Source organism: Cricetulus griseus, chromosome 3, assembly GCF_003668045.3.
Source record: "Cricetulus griseus strain 17A/GY chromosome 3, alternate assembly CriGri-PICRH-1.0, whole genome shotgun sequence".
NCBI lineage: Eukaryota > Metazoa > Chordata > Mammalia > Rodentia > Cricetidae > Cricetulus > Cricetulus griseus.
This window is the reverse complement of record NC_048596.1, coordinates 171,741,175-171,762,853: the sequence shown is the minus strand read 5'-3', so window position 1 is coordinate 171,762,853 and position 21,679 is coordinate 171,741,175. Positions and strand designations below refer to the sequence as shown.

Below are 21,679 nucleotides of genomic sequence, written 5' to 3'. Positions count from 1 at the left end.
CCAGAGCCCCAGGCTACCCTGAGAAGAAAACTGGAAAAAGCAGACTACCCTCTCTCCTTGGGCCAGCTCTCAAACTGCTAGCTGAGCATCGGAGCCAGACAGCCGCTTCCCGCCTATGTCTGTACAGAACCCAGAGCTGGGGATGTGACAGGTCAGTTTGCTCACCCGGGAACCTTTGGTGGTAAAAAGAAATGGGCTTCTACAATAGGAATCACCCCTTGCGGTGTGGGAAGATGATGGAGTCTTGTCTCTTCTGTCTTCCCAGCTGCCCATGGTGCTCGCTGCGTTTCTCTCCGGGGATGGCAGAGATTCAAGCGGTGCTGCTGGTCCTGCTGTACATGTCTCACTCATCATCTGCCAGTGAGTGCATCCCTTCCCAAGGTGTTCAGTTTCAGGGGGAGCCTGGGCTGGGGTGGGGTGGAGGGCCATTCAGGAAAACCCAGAGGCCCCTAATGCCTAGAGAGGAACTCACTTGGTAAGGAAGCCAATCCCCAGAACTTTGTCCTGGGCAGCAAGTGTGAGTGGTGAACTAGGCAATGCAGTATCAGAGCATGGGTGTGGGACTAAATCTAAGGCTTGGAGACAGTTATGAAAATCAGCTCTAGGGCACAAAATGGCCTATGGGGCGTAGGGGTCAGTGTGAGAACTGCTTCCCACACAGACTTGATGTGAGTCCCACAGCAGCAGAGGTCTCTTGGGCAGCAGAAGTGACTTCTATGCTCGCCTCCTCCTTGACCTGTAGACTGCTCAGGACTAGCAAACCAAGTTTAGGAAAAGGTAGGTGAAGAGGGGACAGATAAGTTAAGAGGGCTCTATCCCCCTTTGCTGCCATTGGTTAGATAGGTGATCAAACACACACACACACACACACACACACACAAATGCACAGACCCCACACCTCCTCCTCCTCCTTTTCCCTGCCAAGGAGACAAAGAGACCATCAGAAACAGACATGGTATCTTTCCCATTAAGCCATAGCTGAGACCCAAAGCAAACACTTGGTTTGTTTTCTCATCATGGCATTAGAGATGGAATCAGGCACAAGGCAGTGACTGCACAAGTATTCTGCCACTGAGCTGCTTCCCCAAATAGTGTTTTGGAAAAAGGAATGCCATCACATACATGGAGGTTCTTGGTTTGGGAAGGATTGGCTAATCCCTGTGTTAAATGGGAAGGATTGGCTAATCCCTGTTTTATAGATCATCAATGTCTCCAGAGAAAACTCAGGGCACAGATAAGGAATGTCATTGTTGGTATTTCTGAAGTATCCTTAGTGTTGTCCCAGCAAAGCCTGTGTAAGAGACTATCTATGGATGGAAATTTGGTCCCAGGATAACCCATAATGAAGAGGTCCTCTGAGTTCTTTTTTGTTGTTATTTGTTTTGTTTTGTTTTTTGAGACAAAGTCTCACTATATAGCGTTGGCTAGCCGTAGTGCTCAGTAAGTAGACCAGGCTGGCCTTGATTTACCTGTCTCTGCCTCCTGAGTGCTGGGATTAAAGGCATGTGGAAATACCTAACCCTCTCTGAGTTCTTGACAACATTATAGATAACAATGTACTGTATGTTTTGGAAATGTCTTTGCTGCCAACAACCTAGGTCACCACCAGAAGAAGCCCTTCTATTTACTTCTAAATACTCATCCTTTGGGTCTTCCTGTAGCCATCAGTCCTTCAAGTGTCACTTCCACCGACTCCCAAAGTCCATTCCTACAAGCTTAGTTCCCAAACCAGTGCCTGGGAGGGCTCTGTGTAAGTGGCTGAATGGCTGAAACGGCATTCACTGGGAGCCCAAGGCACAGGATCTGCTATGGGTACCTGTTACATGGCATGGAGACCCAAGGCCTCCAACACAGAAGCAAGCATTGGGTATTTGCAGTTTGGGATGTGAGAGCAAGCAGGGAGATTGTTTGCAGTTTGGGAAACGGTATTGCCAATTTTGCTCCAAGGTTCAACGCTATCATTTAGAGAGATAGAGTTTGCATTTTCCCATAGTCTCCCCTATGATCTTGCAACAATCCCAAGTGGTACATAGGCCCATGACTATACCCTTCAAAAGAGGAAACAGCACCAGAGAGAGTAGTGTCTTGCCCAAGAACTCACAGCATACTAAGAGACTAACTTGACTTTGAAGTCTGCTTCTAGACTCTTCCCAAATTCATGTCAGGGTCTACTCTGGGAAACTTTTTTGCAAATGCAGTGTCCAGAGATTTTTCATAGATGCCAGATGCTCTTGGGGTGGAGAATATCTACACCCTGGCTCCACAGGGAGCTGAGAAAGAGTCCTGTGGGCACTGGAACTCAACAGAACAAGGTGTGCCAACCGCTGAGGGAGGCCAAGGGCCAAGGGAAGGAGTCAGCAGTTTGGGGGAGCAACATAGTTCTTGGAGTTGCCATCTTCTTATGAATGATCCCTGGAAAGTTGGGGCTTAGCTGACCCTACCCAGCACTGTAAGGAAGTCAGTTCCTGTCCTTACCTTTTCTTTCCTTCTCTAGCCTCCATGATCTTTTCCTGTTCTAATAGTCTCTATGCTTGTATGAATATAGAACTTTAAGAACAATACAGACCCATCCAACCTTAGGCTGGAAGAAGAGGCATGGCATTTAAACAACATTGTACTCTCCCTGGAAACAAAATCCAGGTTTCCCAGGAGAATGCACAGTTGGACAGTCTGGAAGGCAGAGGATGAGCAGGATTGGGAAGGGGAACCTCCACATGTCAGGGATTTTATCTCCTCTGACAGGAGGTCAGGGAATAGACAACGGACGGAGTCATTTTACTCACACATCAACTTACTAAACACCAACTAGATACTAGGCACCATGCTAGCTCCTAGGGACACAGTGACAAGCAAAACAGACCTGGTGGGAGGAGCCATGCATATCAGTACTTGCAGGGGATGCAGGGAAAGGCAAGCAGGAATCCGAGGCTGAGGGTATGTCTGGAACTCAGACGAGAAGTTTAGTGGTGGAGTTTGGACTCCTTGGCATTGGCTCCATATGTTTCCACCTGTGGGATGGAGACAGGTGCTACCTGCCCTAGAGCTGGAGTCCCCCATCCACTTTAGCAGTGTCTACCTCCAGGGTCAAGGGAGACTTGTCCCAAGTAGTGAATGTTGGCTATGCTCAAGACTCTTTCACTTTCTTAAGTTCTTGTCCTAGTATAAATTCTGCTGCTGTGGCTAAACTAAACACCACGCATGAGGAGCTCAAGCGGCTGTTACATCACACCCATCGTCGAGAGCAGCGAGAAATGAATGCTCATGTGCTGCCTGCTTGTTCGCTCAGCTAACTTTCTTTGCTTTTGTTGTTTTCTTGTTGTTTTGGACAGGGTCTCACTATGTGGCACTGAACTCTTCTGTGTAGACCAGGCTGGCCCCAAACTCACAGAGATTCCCCCTGCCTCTGCCTCCTGAGTGCTGGAATTAAAGGTGTAGGCCATCACCCCTGAGACTTCTTCACTCTTACACAGTTACTGTGTACTGTAGACAGTACACAGGTACTGTCCAAAGGGGGCTGGTCCTTCTTCTATCAATTAGCAATTAAGGCAGTCCTCAACAGACATGCTGTCAGTCCAACCTTAACTAGATAATTCCTCATTAAGACTCTTTTCCCAAGGTTGGAGAGATGACTGACTCAGTGGCTAAGATCACTGGCTTCTCTTCTAAAGAACTGGTGTTCAATTCCCAGCACCCACATGGCAGCTCACAGTTATCTGTAACTCCAGTTCCAAGGGAATCCAACACCCTAACACAGACATGCATGCAGGGAAAACACCAATGCACATAAAGTAAAAACAAATTATTTTAAAAAACCCAAAACTCTCTTCCCAAGTGATTTTAGGGTACATCAAGTTTATAATTAAAGCTAACCATCACAGGCTTTATCTTTTGCATCTACCATAGTAGAAAATAAACCAGAAAAGGTTAAAGCACAAGAACACACAAATTCACGCATACATTTAGCCATAAGAATGACATCACAAAGCTGTAAAACTGCACCACACCTTGTGAGAGGAGAGTTGGGAAAGCAAGCAACAGCTTTTCCCCGAAGAAAGGGTCTAGACAAGATGCTTACAGGTCCGGTTGTCACCTGCTTTTGTAAGAAAAATTGCCAGACAAGGCCTAGGAAGTGGCCCCACAGAAGAGTGCCAGTAGTAGGGTCCAGTAAGACCTTTAAAGGGTTCAGAGATGCTAGCAAGCATCTTTTATGTGGAAGATCTCCTGGGACGAACAAAGCAGCAGGGTGGTAGAGCCCCAAGCAAAACAGAGCCTGCAGAACAGGAGTCCCAAGGGCTTGGGAAATGGCAGCGCCCACAGGGGGCCAGCTTCTTACCACACAGTGAGGCCTATGCTCCCTCTGCAGTTTGCGGCTCCCAGAAAGCCATCATCGTGGACGACTCCAAGGAGAACCTCGTGGGCAGCAACGAGTTCCCCTGGGTGGTGTCCCTACAGGACCCAGAGTACACCCACCTGGCATTCGGCTGCATCCTCAGCGAGTTCTGGATCCTCAGCACTGCTTCCGCTCTCCAGCACAGGCTAGTGCTCCCCGGGTAGATGGCTGGGCAGGGTGCTCTGTAGGAACCGGGACTGGTGGGGCCAGAGGGTAGACGCCAGGTGTACTCGCCTGAGCCAAGATCCTGAGGTCACCACTGGCTCATGGGACTTTACATTGATGGCACCAGTGAAAAACGAGATGCGGATTATTTAATTCTATCCACCAGGTGTCCTTCCGGGATAAGTTAAGAAAGTCTGCAGGACACCTTGGGCCTCACAAATGTCATTGCCACAGACAGAAGGGCACAAAGAAAAACCGAAGGAGATCAGCATGCTTCCAGAATGCTTTTCTCTGGGTGATCAGAACACAGACTTCTATCGTCCAACTGTGCTTGTTTCTGTTCCCCAGATTATATACCATAAACCCAAATTCTCACAAATAAGAAAAATTATAAATATGCTTAAAGAAAATATTTGGAAAACATTCTAAAATATTTTCATAAACTGTGGAACACTTGTAGTCCAATGACTTTAACTTTTGAGAATCAGCAGCAAGGAGATAATCTCAACCTCTGGGGAAAAAATATTTCCTGCACAAAGTTGCTCACTGAATGGCTAATTGCACAGAAAATTCCAGAAAGAAAGTAAACTTCCAAAGGGGATTGCTGCATAGACCTGTGATCCCAACACTTGGAGGGTGGAGGCAGAAGGAGCAAGAGTTCAAGTTTCTTCATTCTTAGTTATATGCTGAGTCTGAAGCCAGCAAACAAAACAAACAAACCCAACAATCAAGTAACAGCGAACATCCAGTTATCACAGATAAGCAAATTATAATACAATGTCTTGTGCACACTGTATGTTAGAGAATATAACTGCATTACGTAGCTGGAGGGAGAAAGAATAGAGTGTATCAGCTTTGTGATGTCATCACTCTGATGGCTAAATGTATGTGTGAGTTTGTATGTTCTTGTGCTTTAACCTTTTCTTGATTAATTTCTACTATGGTAGATATGAAAGATAAAGCCTGTGATGGTTTTGCATGTGCATGTGTAATGCACACGTGTGTGTGTGTGTGTGTGTGTGTGTGTGTGTGTGTGAGAGAGAGAGAGAGAGAGAGAGAGAGAGAGAGAGAGAGAGAGAGAGAGAGAGAGATCGGGTATCTTCCTCATTGCTTTCCACTTTACTGAAGCAGGGTCTCTCACTGATTTGCCTGGATTTTGCCTGGGTTTTGCCCAGAGCTGGCTATCTCTGCCTTCTGAGTGCTAGAATTACAGGCAGGCCACTTAGCTTTCATGTGAGTGGTAGGGATCCAAACTCTGGTCTTCATGCCTGCATAGTGAGTGCTTTATCCACTGAGCCATCTCCCATGCCTGAAAGAATAATCAATTTAATTAGCCAAAGAAATTATAATGTAAACATGAAATCGAATATTCTATGACTGCTGAATTTTAATACTTCATTTATGTGTTTTTAAATTTATTGTTCTTTTGGTATGCATAGAAAATAATAGGCTTCATATGGCATTTTCTTTTTATTTATTTTATTATTAAAATTATTTTTCATAATATATTTTAACAATGTTTCTCCCCTCCTCAAAATCCTCTCCACCTCTCTATCTACTCAACTTTGTTCTTTCTCTCTTTCAAAAACAAAACTCAAAACAAACAAGCAAAAGATCAATAAGATAAAAAGATGCCAAACAAAACAAAATGAAACCAAAAGTCCACAAAAATATCACTGAGTTGGTTTTGTGTTGGCCAGCTACTCCTGGGCATGGGGCCTTCCCTGGAATGTGGTTGATATACTGATTTTTCCCTTTGCTGGCAGGAATCAATTACAAATAGTTTCTTGGTTAGGGCTGCTACCTGTAAGTCCAGAAGGAAATAAGCTTGCTGACATTCTAACCTTGGACTTTGTGTGTACACTTCCTCCTCTCAGTGCTGGGATCCCATAGGTTGGAACCTGTGAAAGTCTTGTGTTTTACTGGCACAGTCTCTGTGACTTCATATGAACTTCAGTCCTGTTGTATCTGGAAGATACAATAGTGGAGTCATCCATTACCTCTGGCTCTTAAAAATCTTTCTGCCTCCTCTTCTTCATAGATCCCTGAGCCTTGTGAGGAGAGGTTTAATGAATATGTCACATTTAGGACTGAGTATTCCTAAGTCTCTTATTCTTTGTACATTGTCCAGTTGTGGGTTTCTGTCTTAATTTCCACGTACTGCAAAAAAAGCTCTGATGTGTGTTGATCAAGGCACTGATCTGTGAGTATGTCAGCAGGAGTCATTTTATTGCTGTGTTCCTTTAGCAGAACAATCATATTAGGTTTCTCTCTATGCCCATGACCTATCTAGTCTCAGGTTCTTGATGACTTTGTATCAGGTATGACTTCTATCTCATGGAGTGGGCCTTAAATCCAGCTCCCCAAAGTTGTTGGTTACTCCCATAATATTTGTGCCACTATTGCACCAGTATATTTTGCAGGCAGGTTGCTGCTATAGGTCAGGCTTTATAGCCAGATGATATTGATAGCTACCCTTTTCCTTTGGTAGTGTGCAGAGACCTTCCAGTACCATGAACACAAGTAAGTAGGAGTGAAGCTTCTATTAGGCACCAGATCAACTTCTCTGTGTTTAATGGCATAACTGATGTCTTCAGCAACAGGGTCTTACCCTCAAGTTGTGGAGAGTAACCAACAGCCTTGGCAATAGTCTGTGATGTCAGGGGCATTCCATGGGACACCTTTGGCCAGCGACTCAATAAGATGTAATCCATTCCTGATGCTGGAGGTTTACTTGGTACCATAGATGTCTACTTTGTGATGGTGTTTTCAAACATATATGTGTCATTGTATTTTGCCTAATCTGCTCTCATTACCCTCTGTTGTTCATGGTCCACCCTTGATCCTCACACTGGTGTGTGTGTGTGTGTGTGTGTGTGTGTGTGTGTGTGTGTGTGTGTGTAATACAGAGCCTTGACTTTTATTATTTAAAAACATTCCATACTTATTTCACTTTCTGACTCTGTGCTTATGCCTTCAACACTTTCACAACAATGTTCTGCTGCTCAATAAGGGAGCATGCCTGATCTTCCACGACACACTCAGTACACATGGAACCACCGTAGGCCCTGCTTCTCTGTCTTAGATAATTTCATAGGGACTTCAGCTCTCACAACACAACCCCCCAAAGTCTGACTTGGCACATGCCACATGCAGATTTTGGTGCTTCCCCAACCTTCTTAATATAAAAGTAAACAACCCTATGGCTAGGGGTTCAAGACAGCCTAGTTTTATGAGACTGTATTGTAGGAAAACCTACAATGGTGTGTCAAACATGGGTCATTCCGAGTGTGTCTCAGCACTGTCTCCAGAAGAGCCAGAATTTATATTTTTAAGTGGAAATCCATGTATATAGTTGAATATCCACAAAGAAGCAAAGATATGCAGTGAACTCACTCCCTTGGTCACTAGTTTCTTTCCCTTGTGCCATGTCCTGTCATCACTTTCTTGGATGTTTTTTGTTTTTATTAAAATTAGAAACAAGCTTCTTTTACATGTCAATCTCAGTTCCCTCTCCCTCCCTTCCTCCCCTATCCCCCCACCGACCTCCTATCCCAACCCCTTTCTGCTCCTCAGGGAGGGTGAGGCCTTCCATGGAAATCTTCAAAGTCTTTCATATCATTTGGAGCAGGGCCTAGACCCTCCCCAGTGTGTGTAGGCTGAGAGAGTATCCCTCTATGTGGAGAGGGCTCCTAAAGTTCATTTGTGTACTAGGAGTAAATACTGATCCACTACCAGTGGCCCCATAGATTGTCCAGACTTCCAAACTGACTTCCTCCTTCAGGGGGTCTGGAACAGTCCTCTGCTGGTTTCCCAGCTATCAGTCTGGGGTCAATGAACAACCCCTTGTTCAGGTCAGCTGTTTTTGTGGGTTTCTCCAGCCTGGTCTTGACCCCTTTGCTCATCACTCCTTCCTCTCTACAACTGGATTCTAAAATTCAGCTCATTGTTAAGCTGTGTCTGCTTCCATCAGCTACTGGATGAAGGCACTAGCATGGCATATAAGGTAGTCATCAATATCATTATCAGAGAAGGGCATTTAATGTAGCCTCTAGACTATTACTGAGATTGTTAGTTGGGGTCGACCTTGTAGATCCCTGGACATTTCCCTAGTGCCAGAATTATCTTTAAACCTATAATGGCTCTCTCTATGATGGCATCTATTTTCTTGCTCTCCTCCATTCCTCCCCTGACTAGATCTTTCTGCTCCCTCCTGTCCTCTTCTCCCCTCTCCTTCTCCCCTTCCCTTTCTTTTAACTCCCTCTCCCCATGATCCCCATTAGCTTAGGAGATCTTGTCCCTTTCCCCTTCTCCTGGGACCATGTGTGTCTCTCTTAGGGTCCTCCTCCTTTCCTAGCTTCTCTGGCAGTGTGGATTGTAGGCTGGTAATCCTTTAATCTATGTCTAAAATCCATATATGAGTGAATACATACTATTTTTGTCTTTTTGTGACTGGGTTACCTCACTCAGGATGGTTTCCATCCATTTGCCTGCGAATTTTTTTTTTTTCCCTGCTGAGAAGTACTCCATTGTGTAAATACACCACATTTTCTCCATCCATTCCTCAATTGAGGGGCATCTAGGTTGTTTCCAGTTTCTGGCTATTACAGATAATGCTGCTATGAACACGGATGAGCAGAAGTCCTTGTATGAATGTGCATCTTTTGGGTATATGCCTAAGAATGGAATTGCTGGATCTTGTGGTAGACTCATTCCCATTTTTCTGAGGAACTGCCATACTGATTTCCAAAGTGGCTGTACGAATTGGCACTCCCACCAGCAGTGGAGGAGTGTTCCCCTTTCTCCACATCCTCTCCAGCATAAACTGTCATTGTTGTTTTTGATTTTAGCCATTTTGACAGATGTAAGATGTTAGGGGTTGGTGAATATCTTTTCCCAGTCTGTGGGCTGCCGTTTTGTCTTACTGTGTCTTTTGTGTTACAGAAGCTTCTCAGTTTTAGAAGGTCCCATTTGTTAATTGTCAATCTCAGTGTTTGTTCTACTGGTGTTATGTTCAGGAAGTGGTCTCCTGTACCAATTTGTTCCAGGGTAACACCTACCTTCTCTTCAAAGAGGTTCAGTGTGGCAGGATTTATGTTGAGGTCTTTGATCCATTTGGACTTAAGTTTTGTGCATGATGATAGATATGGATCTATCTGTAGTCTTCTACACACCAGCATCCAGTTATACCAGCACCATTTGTTGAAGATGCTTTCTTTTTTCCATTGTAAAATTTTAGCTTCTTTGACAAAAATCAGGTGTTCATAGGTTTGTGGGTTAATATTAGGGTTTTCAATTCAATTCCATTGGTCTACCTACCTATTTTTGTGCCAATACCAAGCTGTTTTCAGGACTATAGCTCTATAATAGAGCTTGAAGTCAGGGATGGTGATGCCTCCGGAAGTTCTTTTATTATACATGCTTGTTTTGACTATCCTGAGTCTTTTGTTTTGTCATATAAAGTTGAGAATTTTTCTTTCAAGGTCTGTGAAGTATTATGCTGGGATTTTGATGGGGATTGCATTGAACCTGTAGATTGCTTTTGGCAAGATTGTCATTTTTACTATGTTGATCCTACCTATCCAAGAGCATGGGAGATCCTTCCATTTTCTGGTATCTTCTTTCATTTCTTTCTTTAAAGACTCAAAATTCTTACGATACAGGTCTTTCACTTTCTTGGTTAGCATTACCCCCAAGGTATTTTATATTGTTTGTGGCAATTGTAAAGGGTGATGTTTTTCTGATTTCTTTCTCAGCACGTTTATCGTCTGTATATAGTAGGGCTACTGATTTTTTTGAGTTAATCTTGTATCCTGCCACTTTGCTGAAGGTGTTTATCAACTGTAGGAGTTCCCTGGTAGAGTTTTTTGGGCCACTTACGTAGACTATCATATCATCTGCAAATAGTGAAAGTTTTACTTTTTCCTTTCCAATTTGTATCCCCTCGATCTCCTTTTGTTGTCTTATTGCTCTATCTAGAACTTCAAGGACAATATTGAAGAGGTATGGAGAGAGTGGACAGCCCCTTCAATAGCTCAGTTGGCAGAGCAGAGGACTGTAGTGGATGGATTTTTTTTAAACACCTAATATGTTCATGGATATCTATATTTTTCTATATTTATTCTTATGTCTATTAACACAAAATTCTCTCTCCCCTAGTCAGCTTAGATTTCCATAACAAAATATCGTAAACTGGGTGGTTTAGCCCAGAAAGTCCAAGGTTAGAATGTCAGCAGGTTTGTTTCTTTCTGGACTTACAGGCAGAAGTCTTCTAGGTGTGTCTTTACATGGCTATTTCCCTCTGTGTAAGAATAAGACAGAAGACAGACTGGAAGATTCCTGACATCAACCTCAGTCACACAGACACACACAAACACACACACACACAGACATACCACATATATACATGAAAAGAAAAAAGGGGCAGGGGACTCTGGTTCTATTAGATTAGACCTTAGGTACCTCTATCTCCAGATGTAAAATAAAGGCTTTGCTACCAAATATGGTCCCATTTGGGGGGATCATGATTCGTTCTATAACATCTTGTTGTAGAAAACCCTCTCATGTCCTATTTATGGCTCACACTTCTTCTCCAGGGAGGACTTTCTAGGCATCGCTATGCCCCTGGCTTGTGTCTGTGTAGAAGTCTGAGGTGATTCAGGATGGCTACAAATACTTATCTTCCCAGGAGATGCCTGGCTTAGCCCTTCCATCCCAGCTCCTGCCATGACTCTCATTTCACTTCCATGAGTTTCATGGGTTAGACAATAAAGTGTTTGCTCAAATAGAATGATTTCATCTTCATTGGACTGGACATCCAGTTATGCCAGATCCTCCCCTGTCACTCATGATCCACTCTGCTCTCTCCCCTCCGGTGTGGGTGATGCCTTTTCCCCGTGCATCCTAGCTGCAGTTGGGTTTCATCAATGCAAGCACTGACAACAGACTGGAGGGGATAGTAAGATAGTAAGTCTTTATTCTTCTTGGCTGGGACTGGAAAGATGGCTGCTCCTCCAGAGGTCCTGAGTTCAATTCCCAGCAACCACATGGTGACTCACAACCATCTATAATGAGATTTGGTGCCCTCTTCTGGTGTGCAGACAAACATGCAGGTAGAACACTGTATACATAATAAATAAATCGAAAGAAAGGAAAGAAGGAAGGGAGGAAGGAAGGAAGGAAGATAAACTTGGCTGATTTCTGTCTTGTTGGTCACTGTTTTTGGCCTGCTTTCTAAGTCTTTCATCGTTTTCATTCTCCTCATGCTGCTTCTAACTTGACATTCACCTCAGTGCTAGAAGATGACTTTCTTTCTTTTCTTTCTTTCTTTTTTTTTTTTTATTTTTCAAGAGGGATGGTTTCTCTGTAGCTTTGATGCGTGTCCTGGAACTTGCTCTGTAGGCCAGGCTAGCCTCAAACTCACAGAGATTTGCCTTCTTTTGCCTTCCCAGTGCTGGGATTAAAGGCATGCACCACCACCACCACCTGGCTTCTTTTTTTTAAAAAAAAATAATTTATTCTTATTTTATGTGCATTGGTGTTTTGCCTGCATGTATGTCTGTATGAGAGTATTAGATCTTGGGGTTACAGACAGTTGTTAGCTGTGGGTGCTGGGAATCAAACCTGGGTCCTCTGGAAGAGCAGTCAGTGCTCTTAACTACTGAGCCATCTCTCCAGCCCTTGACTTGCTTTATTTCTTATCTATCTTGTTTGCTGAGAAACTTCTCACCCAGCTGCTCAAGAGCTCAGTGGCAGCAGGTGTCACAAAACAAGGGTTTTGCCAGCCCTTGTTCAGATGTTGAGTGTTGAGTCCTCTTTATGGTTTCATGGTGTATGTGTTTGCTTTACATTCTTATAGTTTCTTGGGTGAGTCCCAAGGGGAGAAGTAGAGAATACCCAGCTTAACCCCACCACTGGTAAGCCATATCCTCCCTAAGTGCACTCACAGAGTAAGTGAGGCAGATGCTGCATTAAGATATTAAAGGGCCAAGCAGCAGTGTTTCCCACCTTTAATCCCAGCACTCTGGAAGCAGAGGCAGGTGGATCTTTGTGAGTTTGAGACCAACCAGGTTTACAAAGTGAGTTTCAGGACAGCCAGAACTGTTACACAGAGCAACCCTGTCTTGAAAAACAAAAAACAAAACAAGATGTTAAGTGCTGAGATGATGAATGAGAGTCATGATTACATATTTTGTATTTTTTTCTACATTAAAAATAGTCATATAGAAGTTACCCAATAACATGTGAACAGATGATCTTTGCATGGTAGGATAAATAGTATCAGGACAGAAGAATCCCCTAGGTGACCTTGGGCTCCCAAGGGAGAGAACAAACCTAGAAATTCAGGAGATCCCTGGAGACTGAGTTCAAAGGTATGAATAAAAACTAACGAAGTGGGGGGTAGGGGCTGGAAAGATGACTCAGCAGTTAGAGCCCTTTTGCTTTTCCAGAGACCCTAAGTTTAGTTCCCAGCACCAATATCAAGTAGCTCACAACCATTATTAACTCCAACTCCAAGGAATCCAATATGTTCTGCCCTTGGCGGGTACATGTGGCATGCACACACACACACACACACACACACACACACTCACATAAAATGAAGATAAAATACCCGGGGGGTTGGGTTGGATGAGCATGCCATATTGAAAATAAAACCATAAAAAAATGAGAAATGAGGAAAGTGTAAGGCTTCCTAGCCTTGACTTCTCAAAATCCTCTTGTTGTCTTTCTTTCTAGGAAGAAGGTCATTGCTGTTGTCGGTATAGCAAACATGGATCCCAGAAAGATTGATCACACAGAGTACCCAGTCAATACCATCATCCTCCATGAAAACTTCAATAACAAATCCATGAGCAACAATATAGCCCTCGTGAGGACAGAATCTGCCATACATTTCGACAACATGGTCCAGGCCATCTGCTTCCTGGACAGAAAGCTACCTATATCACCAGCCTTGAAGAACTGCTGGGTGGCAGGATGGAATCCCACGTCTGCAGTTAATGCATTCCTTCTCCTAGAGGAGGCTGTGTGTGTGCTGGTGGTGGGGGGTGACTCAGAGGAACTTCCCTAGGGCCTGTCTGTCTTAATCATTCAGGATGCTTGAGGTTTTAGAGTTGATTCCAAGGGTTTACCTTTCTGGGCTTTCCTTGTGCTATATTCCACAGGTCTTTTTTTCTTTTTAGCACTATACCCACTTTTTAGCACTATACCCAAAAAGTGTAGAGTCCACAGACTGCCTCACCAAGTGCTGGGAGGAGTAAGGGGACAAGGGCTGGGTGTCCTCTTACCTAAGCCACCCATTTCCATCATTCTTGGATAAGAATGAAACAAGAAAATGCATACTCTTTAAGTATGAAGGAAGGGTGACTTGCTCTCTGCCTGTTTACAGATTTTTGTTTTGTTTTGACACAGTGTTTCTCTGTGTAGCCTTGACTGTCTTGAAACTCACTCTGTAGACCAGGCTGCCCTCAAATTCACAGAGGTCTATCTGCCTGCCTCTGCCTCCTGAGTGCTGAGATCAAAAGTGTGAGCCACCACCGCCACAAAGTTACAGCTTTAAATTCAAAGCAAAGATAGTTTTCAGTAAAAACTCAGACACCAGTTCTGATTTCTGTGGGTAAAAGGGTTGTGTAGGAACATCTTCTGTTTATTCCTGTTTGGAATGTGAGTTGCTGTCGGTTTGACCAGGACTGCCTTCTTGTTAGTAATTCTTGGGCTCTCTGTTGCATGGTCCAGACAGGAAATCACATGACAATGAGTATCCTGAGGAGAATCTCTGTGAAAGACCTTGACCTGTGTCCTGTACCTAAAGAACGGAAAACAGAATGTGCCAGTAGCACAAATATGGAATCCAACAATGCTTGCCTGGTAAGAACTTGATACAGTAGAAACCAAATCTTGAAAGTAATCATTGGCTGCACCAAGGGGTCCTTGGAGCTCCTCCTTACTGAACAGGGAAAGAAGGCAGGGGCAGTGCCTTGGGATTCATGTCTCTGGTAGGACTAACACTTGACAGAAACCTACAGGATGATCATTTAATACAGCCAGTCTGGCTAGCCACGCCCCTGTGTGCCCCCCCCCCCCCGTCCCCCCCCAGCCCACATGGACTCTCACTCTCAGTACCCAAGTTCTCGCCCTCATTCTTGTTCAGTATGTACTTTATCCACTGAGCCATCCTGAGCCACTAGCCTTTAGCTTTTGAACTGAATTCTGCTCATGAAACATCTATTGGTGACTTTGGTATTTGGAATGTTTTCCTCTCTTGGAAATGGGACCTGGTGTCTGGTTCCTGAACACTATACTTCTCAGACATAGAAGGAACTTCCAGCTTCAGAATCTGACTAATGGGCCCCTACGGGCCTAGCAGAGCTGCTCTTTACCTTTCCCCTTAACTTTTAGAGTTTTTATAACACTTTGGGGGATATCAGGAGGAAGGACCACTCAGTGAAAGCGGCCCCTGTGTGGTAGCTGCCTCTGACCCCAGGTTAGACAGACCTGTCTCAAGGGCCCTGGGCCAGTGTCCTCTGTTCCCTATACATCAGAGACCAGAAATCATGGCTCCACTAGGTGGAAAGAAGAGGAAAATCAAAAGAAAAACCCTAGCTAATTCTGTGCCTGGAGTTAGCAACAAAACCATATGGATAGCCAGGGTCATCTGTACCCACTACTGTGTCAGAGCCATCAAGCTGTGTGTCCTATATCCCATCCATTTTCTTCTCAAGCACAATTATGATCCACTTGGGGATGGGACCAGTGAAAGGAGGGAGACCACACCATTCTTCAGCAGGGAGCTCCATGCCCCAAGCAGACTTAGTGTGTTATGGACAATGGTCATTCAGCAATCCCAAGTGACCAGCCCAAACTCTGAATAACATTTCAATCCTCTGCCAATTGGTGGAGTGGGGTAACGCAGCAGACTATGGAAAGAAAAGGAAATACATCACAAGGATGCTATGCTGCCCCTTCCCTGGAGTGAGCAACCCAGAATATTGTACAGAACATGCTGCCCATGAACTGGCTTTGGCCTTCTTGAAGGCTAGCCAGGCATGACAGTGTCTTTGCAGAATGTATGTGCCTCAGCTCTGCCCTGCTTTCAGTCACTCCTTCTTCTACCATTCACCCTCACCTCTGCTCTGGCCACACTTCCTAAGCAAGGGCAAGTATATTGGGAGGGGACCCAGGCCATTACCCAGACTGCAGATGAGAAGGGACTGATAAGGTCAACCTTTGCTTCTCCGCTTCTCATCCTTGAGTTTGTTAAAACTGTTTGCTGTTATCAGTTGCCACCCTGCTCACTGCTCGCTCAGTTCAAACAGCAAGAGCAACATATCATTGGCAGCTTGCCTGGCTTTTCCAGTCAAGGGGGCCATACAGTCAAGGAGGGTAAATAGTCCTTCCCCTATCTCGGACCCAGATGGACCATGATATGAGAGTGGAGGTTTGGCACTTGCAGAAGGGGGACCCGGGGTGTGATAAATGAAACCTAGTAGTTATCTTGAGACTGTCCCATTTCCCTCATCTTCATACAGAAAACTTACAGCCTTTAGCAGCCCCCATGATGACCATAGCTAATACTTGCCTGAGTGCATACTGCATGCCCAGCACCAGTGCTGCAAGTGTCACGCACTAGTGAATCTCCACATTGCATTAGAACCAGGCCACCTGCCCCAGTCACAAATCCAGCTCAGTATGCTAAGCCTCTGTCCTCTCGCCTTGCAGGAGTTAAGGTGTGTGTGGCAGAACACCTGAGCCCCACTGGACTACTAATTCAGGAAAGGGGGAGGCTACCACATGGCAGGGTTGGTGAGCAGAAGGAGTAACTAACTAGCAGCTGGAGCATGGGTTAGGAAGCTGTGAATCAGGACAGTCTGAGTTCCTGGGGAAATGCTGACCTTCCTTCCCCTCCACACAGCTCTTCCTTGGGAAGAAGGAAAAAGAGGAGGCTTCAGAGGTTTGATGATTCTGAGCCTGCAAAACTGATATTTGAGGAATGAGCAGCCAAACTAGAGGAAAGATTCAGAGTACCAGCAAAAGCCAAGACAGGAAAATGAGCCAGGAAGCTACAAGCAATCTGGGAGCCAAGGCCACAAATAACTTGCATAATACAAAGAATAACTGGGATGAGGAAGTAGCTTAACGGGCAGGTGCTTGCCTTAAATACAGGCCTGGCTTCAGGGATTTGATCCCCAGCTCTGCATTGTAAACCAGCTGTGCTAGCCTGTACTCCCAGCATGAGGAGGTGGAGTCATGGGGCTCAGAGTTCAAGGTCATCTGTAGCAGCATAGTGAGCAGGTTATGTGAAATCCCGACTAAAACCAACAAGCAAGAAAAAGGGAGAGTGAGTGTTATTCTTTTGTTCAAATTAAAAATAAAGAAGAGGAAGGGGCGCAAGATGAGACATGTTAACCAGTTTATTATAGGCCAGGCAGAGTAGGGAGACTAAGAGAGAAGAGAAACAGGGTAAATGGCTGACCGCCATGGCCGGTCGCCATAGAGAGAGAGAGAGAGAGAGAAGAGAAGCAGAAGCAGACAGAGAAGAAGAGAAGAGTAGAGAGTGTAGAGAGAGAAGTGTAGAGAGTAGAGTAGAGAGAGAGAGAAGTGTAGAGAGAGCATAAATGGGCAGGGATCCTCTTTTAAAGGGGTCCTCTGCACCTGTGTGCAGACTTAGTTCCCATGGAACCCAGGGCTGACCAGGGTACTACCTGTTCCACCAGGCAACAGGGGCAGGCCAGCATAATGCCTGAACCTTTCAATCCCACCTTTACTTATTATTTTTAAATGGTGGGGTGTTGGACATGGCAGAATAAGGAATAAGGGCATTGAATTCTCAAGACTGCTTCCTGATGACATGGGGGGCATTGACCATCTTTGGGGGACCTGAGAAGGTTGGGGTGCTGCCAAGTCCTGGGCTAGCTGGTTGTTTCATCACAGTCCAGGCTGGCAAGATGTTGGCAGAGCAGAGGACAAGGTTAAGTTTAGAAAAAAAATTTTCCTTAGGTTCTGTCACTTGAGGGGATGATTATAAGATGAGGGAGATTATAAGATGAGTTCCCCAAGGAGTCCCAACATGAGGGAAGGGAGTCCAGGGACCAGGAAAAGACTGAATAATATTTATTTGGAGTGAATCTGACCTGTTTGTTTAGATCCAATTCAGCTCCCTGGAACTTACAAGAATCCTTAGAGTTTGTGGAAACATAAGTATTAGACATATTAGCAGCATATTTTGTTAGAAGCAATTAGAAGCAAATTAGAAGCAATTTGGCTGAAAGCATTAACAGTTTAAAATTGACATATTTTTTAAGACAATAAAAAGCATCTTAATCTTGACCTCGTAGTTATGAGGTATTGTACAATACCTCATGGTATTGTAGAACTTTACTATGAACAGTAGCATGAGAAATAGAGAAATCAGGAACATATTTCATTCTTTTTAATGTCTCAACTCACTTTATCATCACTTAAGCCTTTTTATCCTCAGACCTTCATAACTTTAATTCATACATCTTATATTACCATCTTAGACCTTCCAAAGACCTTTATGCCTTCAATTCTCAGACCTTCATAACTTGCATTTATCCACCGTGTTAGACCTTTCCATCCTCAGAACTTCATAACTACATTCCCAGACCTTCATACACCTTACACTTTACTATCTTCACATAGATAAACCCTAAAATACCTGTTCCTGAAATCTGTTTTGCTTTAAGCTGGCAAGACTACCAGTCGTCAAAAGAATCAGAGTTCTTGAGAAGGATAAGATTTTACCTGAATTAATGACTAAAGAATGACAGAGACTTGCCAGAAGGCTATATGGACAGCTACTCCCAAGGTCCTCCATCCATAGTAGCGGGCTGCAGGACACCTGCCTTCCTGCTGATAGCATGTGACCTGTGGATTACAGACTACAGGAAGGCTCCCTACCATTGGCCCAAGCAACCCGGGGAAAGTCGATTCCACTGTCCTCTTGTGCAAGGTCTGGAGTACTTTGTAGCAGTTGAGGTGAAGAGCAGGGTTGCTCAGTGACTAGCGTTGTCACTGACTCGAGATGAAGTTTCTTTAGTGCCCATCAGTCTTCTTGGAGGAAATGGGGTGGGGCCAGCAGCTGGCCTGTCGCTCTGTTATGAAAAACTTTTTAACAAAACATTTTAAATGCCATGTTCTCTAGATCTCTGAGCACTTGAGGACTGTCTGTTTAGTATCTCAGCAGTTAAAAATCTGCCTTTAGTTAGAGAAAAATCCCTTTTGGTAATAAAAAAAGCTGTACCTTTGTAAATGGCTTACAGGATGGACTGAGTGGTATAAATATTTTGTTAATTTGAAATAGACCTTTGTGATTTTAAACTTTCATCATTTAAAGATACATGAGTTAAATTTAAGTTGTATAGACTTAACTTATATTTTAAATATAGTTAAATTAGACCTTTATGACTTTAAATGTTCACCATCATTTAAAGATACATAGCAATTTATAAATATGAGACTTAGCACAGTTTAATATAAGTTGTATATAGTTAGATAGGTATGAAGTTAAATTACAGGTACAGAGACAAGCAGGACTGGATAACAGTAAAAGGAGGAACCAGAATGCAATCTCTGATCCCTTACATGGTAGCAAACAGACAGGAGATTTAAAGGGACAGAGTAGATTTAAACAGAGGGCCCTGGAAAGACACAGTATTCTGTAAACAAGCCATGAGCAACAGAGCCAGTGAAAGAAGAAATCACAGACAAAAAATAAATAAATAAAAAGCAAAAAGATCTGGCAGCCAGGTTTGCTGGCACAGGCCACTGGAGTGGGCGTGCCTACAGGTAGGTCACATGGCCAAGATGGCGGTCCCCAGGTTAGCCCACATGGCCAAGATGGCAGCCTCCAGGTTAGACCACATGGCCAAGATGGTGGCGACCATAAGCTGCTTTTTTTGTCTGTTTACCCTCCTGTTGGCTACAACCAGAAAAGTTCCTCTATGCATTTCCCATGGGTGAGACAAATGGAAAAACTGGCAAAAAGCTCCTCTCTGGATGCCCATCGGCCCATGGGAGTTGCCAGGGGGCTGGCCCCTAAGGGGACACAGCTGTCCCGAAACAGAAAAGGACCCAGCAGTCCAAACTGAAAAAGCAAAAAAGCACCACTCCTGGAGCAGGATCCCAAGCCTAACCCTCCAGAAATTCAAGGGATATCTTACCAGATTGTAGCGAACAGGCAAATGAGTGGGTTCCAAAGATGGTTAGTTGGAAAAGCGGCAAGTTGAAGTGTAAAGAGTTCCGGCATCTCAGGCCGCTGCAGGCAGGAGGAAGTGTCGGGGAAAACCGGAATGGAAGTGGGTTATGAGTTCAGATTTTATGATCCCTGAAATTTCCTGTGCCCCTGGCAGGAGAGGTTGCAGAGAAAGCCTATTCCACCAGCAAGCTACGAGAGAGCTTATGGAGAGAGCTTAAACCGAGTTGGGCACCAATGTTATTCTTTTGTTTAAATTAAAAATAAAGAAGAGGAAGGGGTGCAAGATGAGACATGTTAACCAGTTTGTTATAGGCCAGGCAGAGTAGGGAGACTAAGAGAGAAGAGAAACAGGGTAAATGGCTGACCGCCATGGCCGGTTGCCAGAGAGAGAGAGAGAGAGAGAGAGAGAGAGAGAGAGAGAGAGAGAGAGAGAAGCAGAAGCAGACAGAGAAGAGTAGAGAGTGTAGAGAGAGAAGTGTAGAGAGCGAGTGTAGAGAGAGTGTAAATGGGCAGGGATCTGTCTTTTAAAGGGGTCCTCTGCACCTGTATGCAGACTTAGTTCCCATGGAACCCTGGGCTGACCAGGGTACTGCCTGTTCCACTAGGTAACAGAGGCAGGCCAGCATTATGCCTGAACCTTTCAGTGAGAGACAGAGAGGAAGAGAGGAGAGAGAGGTGCTACCATGTTGTAGTTGGTGGTGGCTGTCTAGATTTGAAATGATAACCTGTAATTTGCCCATTTCCAGAGAGAATCAACGTAAAACCTTCTAAAACAGACACTGGCACAAGAATGTGGGCTGGAGAGATGGCTCAGAGGTTAAGAGCACTGTCTGCTCTTCCAGAGGTTCTGAGTTCAATTCCCAGCAACCATATGTATTGAATGGCACAAGAATGTATTGAAAAGGAAGGTTTTCTCAAACCCAAGATCTGCTCTCCTTTATTGCAGGGGGAACCAGGAAGCCCTTTGATGTGCCAAGTGAAGAAGCTGGATCTCTGGGTCCTCAGAGGAATTCTGACCCATGGAGGTGACTTGTGCCCCGGCCTGTTACTGTATGCCAATGTGGAAGACTACAGTGACTGGATCATAGCCAAGACGAGGAGGGCTGGCCCTTTCCTGTCTGCGCTCAACCCCTGGGAGAAGTTGGTCCCTGAGTTCCAATTTGACGAATCAAATATTGCCCTGACAAAGAGCGTGTATTCTGTACATAGCCATGCTGAATGGCCCCGATCCTACTCCCAAGGATCAAAAATGTCCTCTCTGTATGACATGTCAACAGATGATGGGAAGAACTTCAGGGTAAATGGTCTTCAGGAAGCAGGCTGGCCTTCGAAGGTGGCTGTTCAACCTATGTACTACGACTACTACGGTGGGGAGGCGGGGGAAGATGGGGCTATGGCTGGCCAGAACAGGCTGCATTGGCCCCAAGAAATAATCTTGATGTCCCTCGTGCTTGTTTTCTTGGGCAGTGGTGTCTAGCTAGCAGCTAACCTACCCCACAGACAAGAAGTTCAGAGTGCAAGGTGCTAGGCATCTACCGTACTGTTCTGGTGTCTGCTCTTGAAAGGTGCCACCTGGGCGGCCACGGGCAGGCCCACAGCAGCACGGGCTGGCTCTCCCTCCTCTGCCCCACTCCCATATATGGGAAGGTCACTTTCATTTATGCTTGTGAACTAAATGTGGGCTAACAAGTGTCAAACCATTAGAGTGCCCTGTGGTTCTTTCAGTGTTAATGGTGTCAGGGGCCAGACTGGGAAGATATTCCCATGGGTAGATGTGGCCCTGCCGGTGACCATCGAGATGTGGTCTGGTAGTGGGGGGCGGTGTGTACTAGCTGGGCACAGGAAACAGTGAGAGAACCCCACTACTGGAAAACACTAGAGTACTTTAATGGGTCATTTCTCAG

The 21,679-nt window shown here is 44.8% G+C and overlaps 1 protein-coding gene across 2 annotated transcripts; it reads left to right on the top strand.

Annotated features, from left to right (window-relative positions):
- The first annotated feature begins 299 nt into the window (after positions 1–299).
- Positions 300–21,252, top strand: Prss54 (serine protease 54). Of its 2 annotated transcripts, none has more exons than XM_027405709.2 (5): positions 300–360; positions 4,364–4,535; positions 13,295–13,553; positions 14,294–14,425; positions 20,722–21,252. In XM_027405709.2, exons 1-5 carry the CDS (start codon positions 300–302, stop codon positions 21,250–21,252), a joined length of 1,155 nt encoding a protein of 384 aa, XP_027261510.2. The 2 variants fall into 2 exon arrangements, with proteins under 2 accessions (XP_027261510.2, XP_035297310.1); XM_035441419.1 differs by having other exon boundaries at positions 4,364–4,539; positions 13,299–13,553.
- Positions 21,253–21,679: the final 427 nt, after the last annotated feature.

Coding starts and splice junctions, on each gene's coding strand:
- Prss54 (XM_027405709.2), top strand. CDS start 300: ATGGCAGAGATTCAAGCGGTGCTGCTGGTCCTGCTGTACATGTCTCAC. Junction 361..4,363: donor GTCTCACTCATCATCTGCCA/GTGAGTGCATCC, acceptor CTCCCTCTGCAG/TTTGCGGCTCCCAGAAAGCC. Junction 14,426..20,721: donor AATCCAACAATGCTTGCCTG/GTAAGAACTTGA, acceptor CCTTTATTGCAG/GGGGAACCAGGAAGCCCTTT.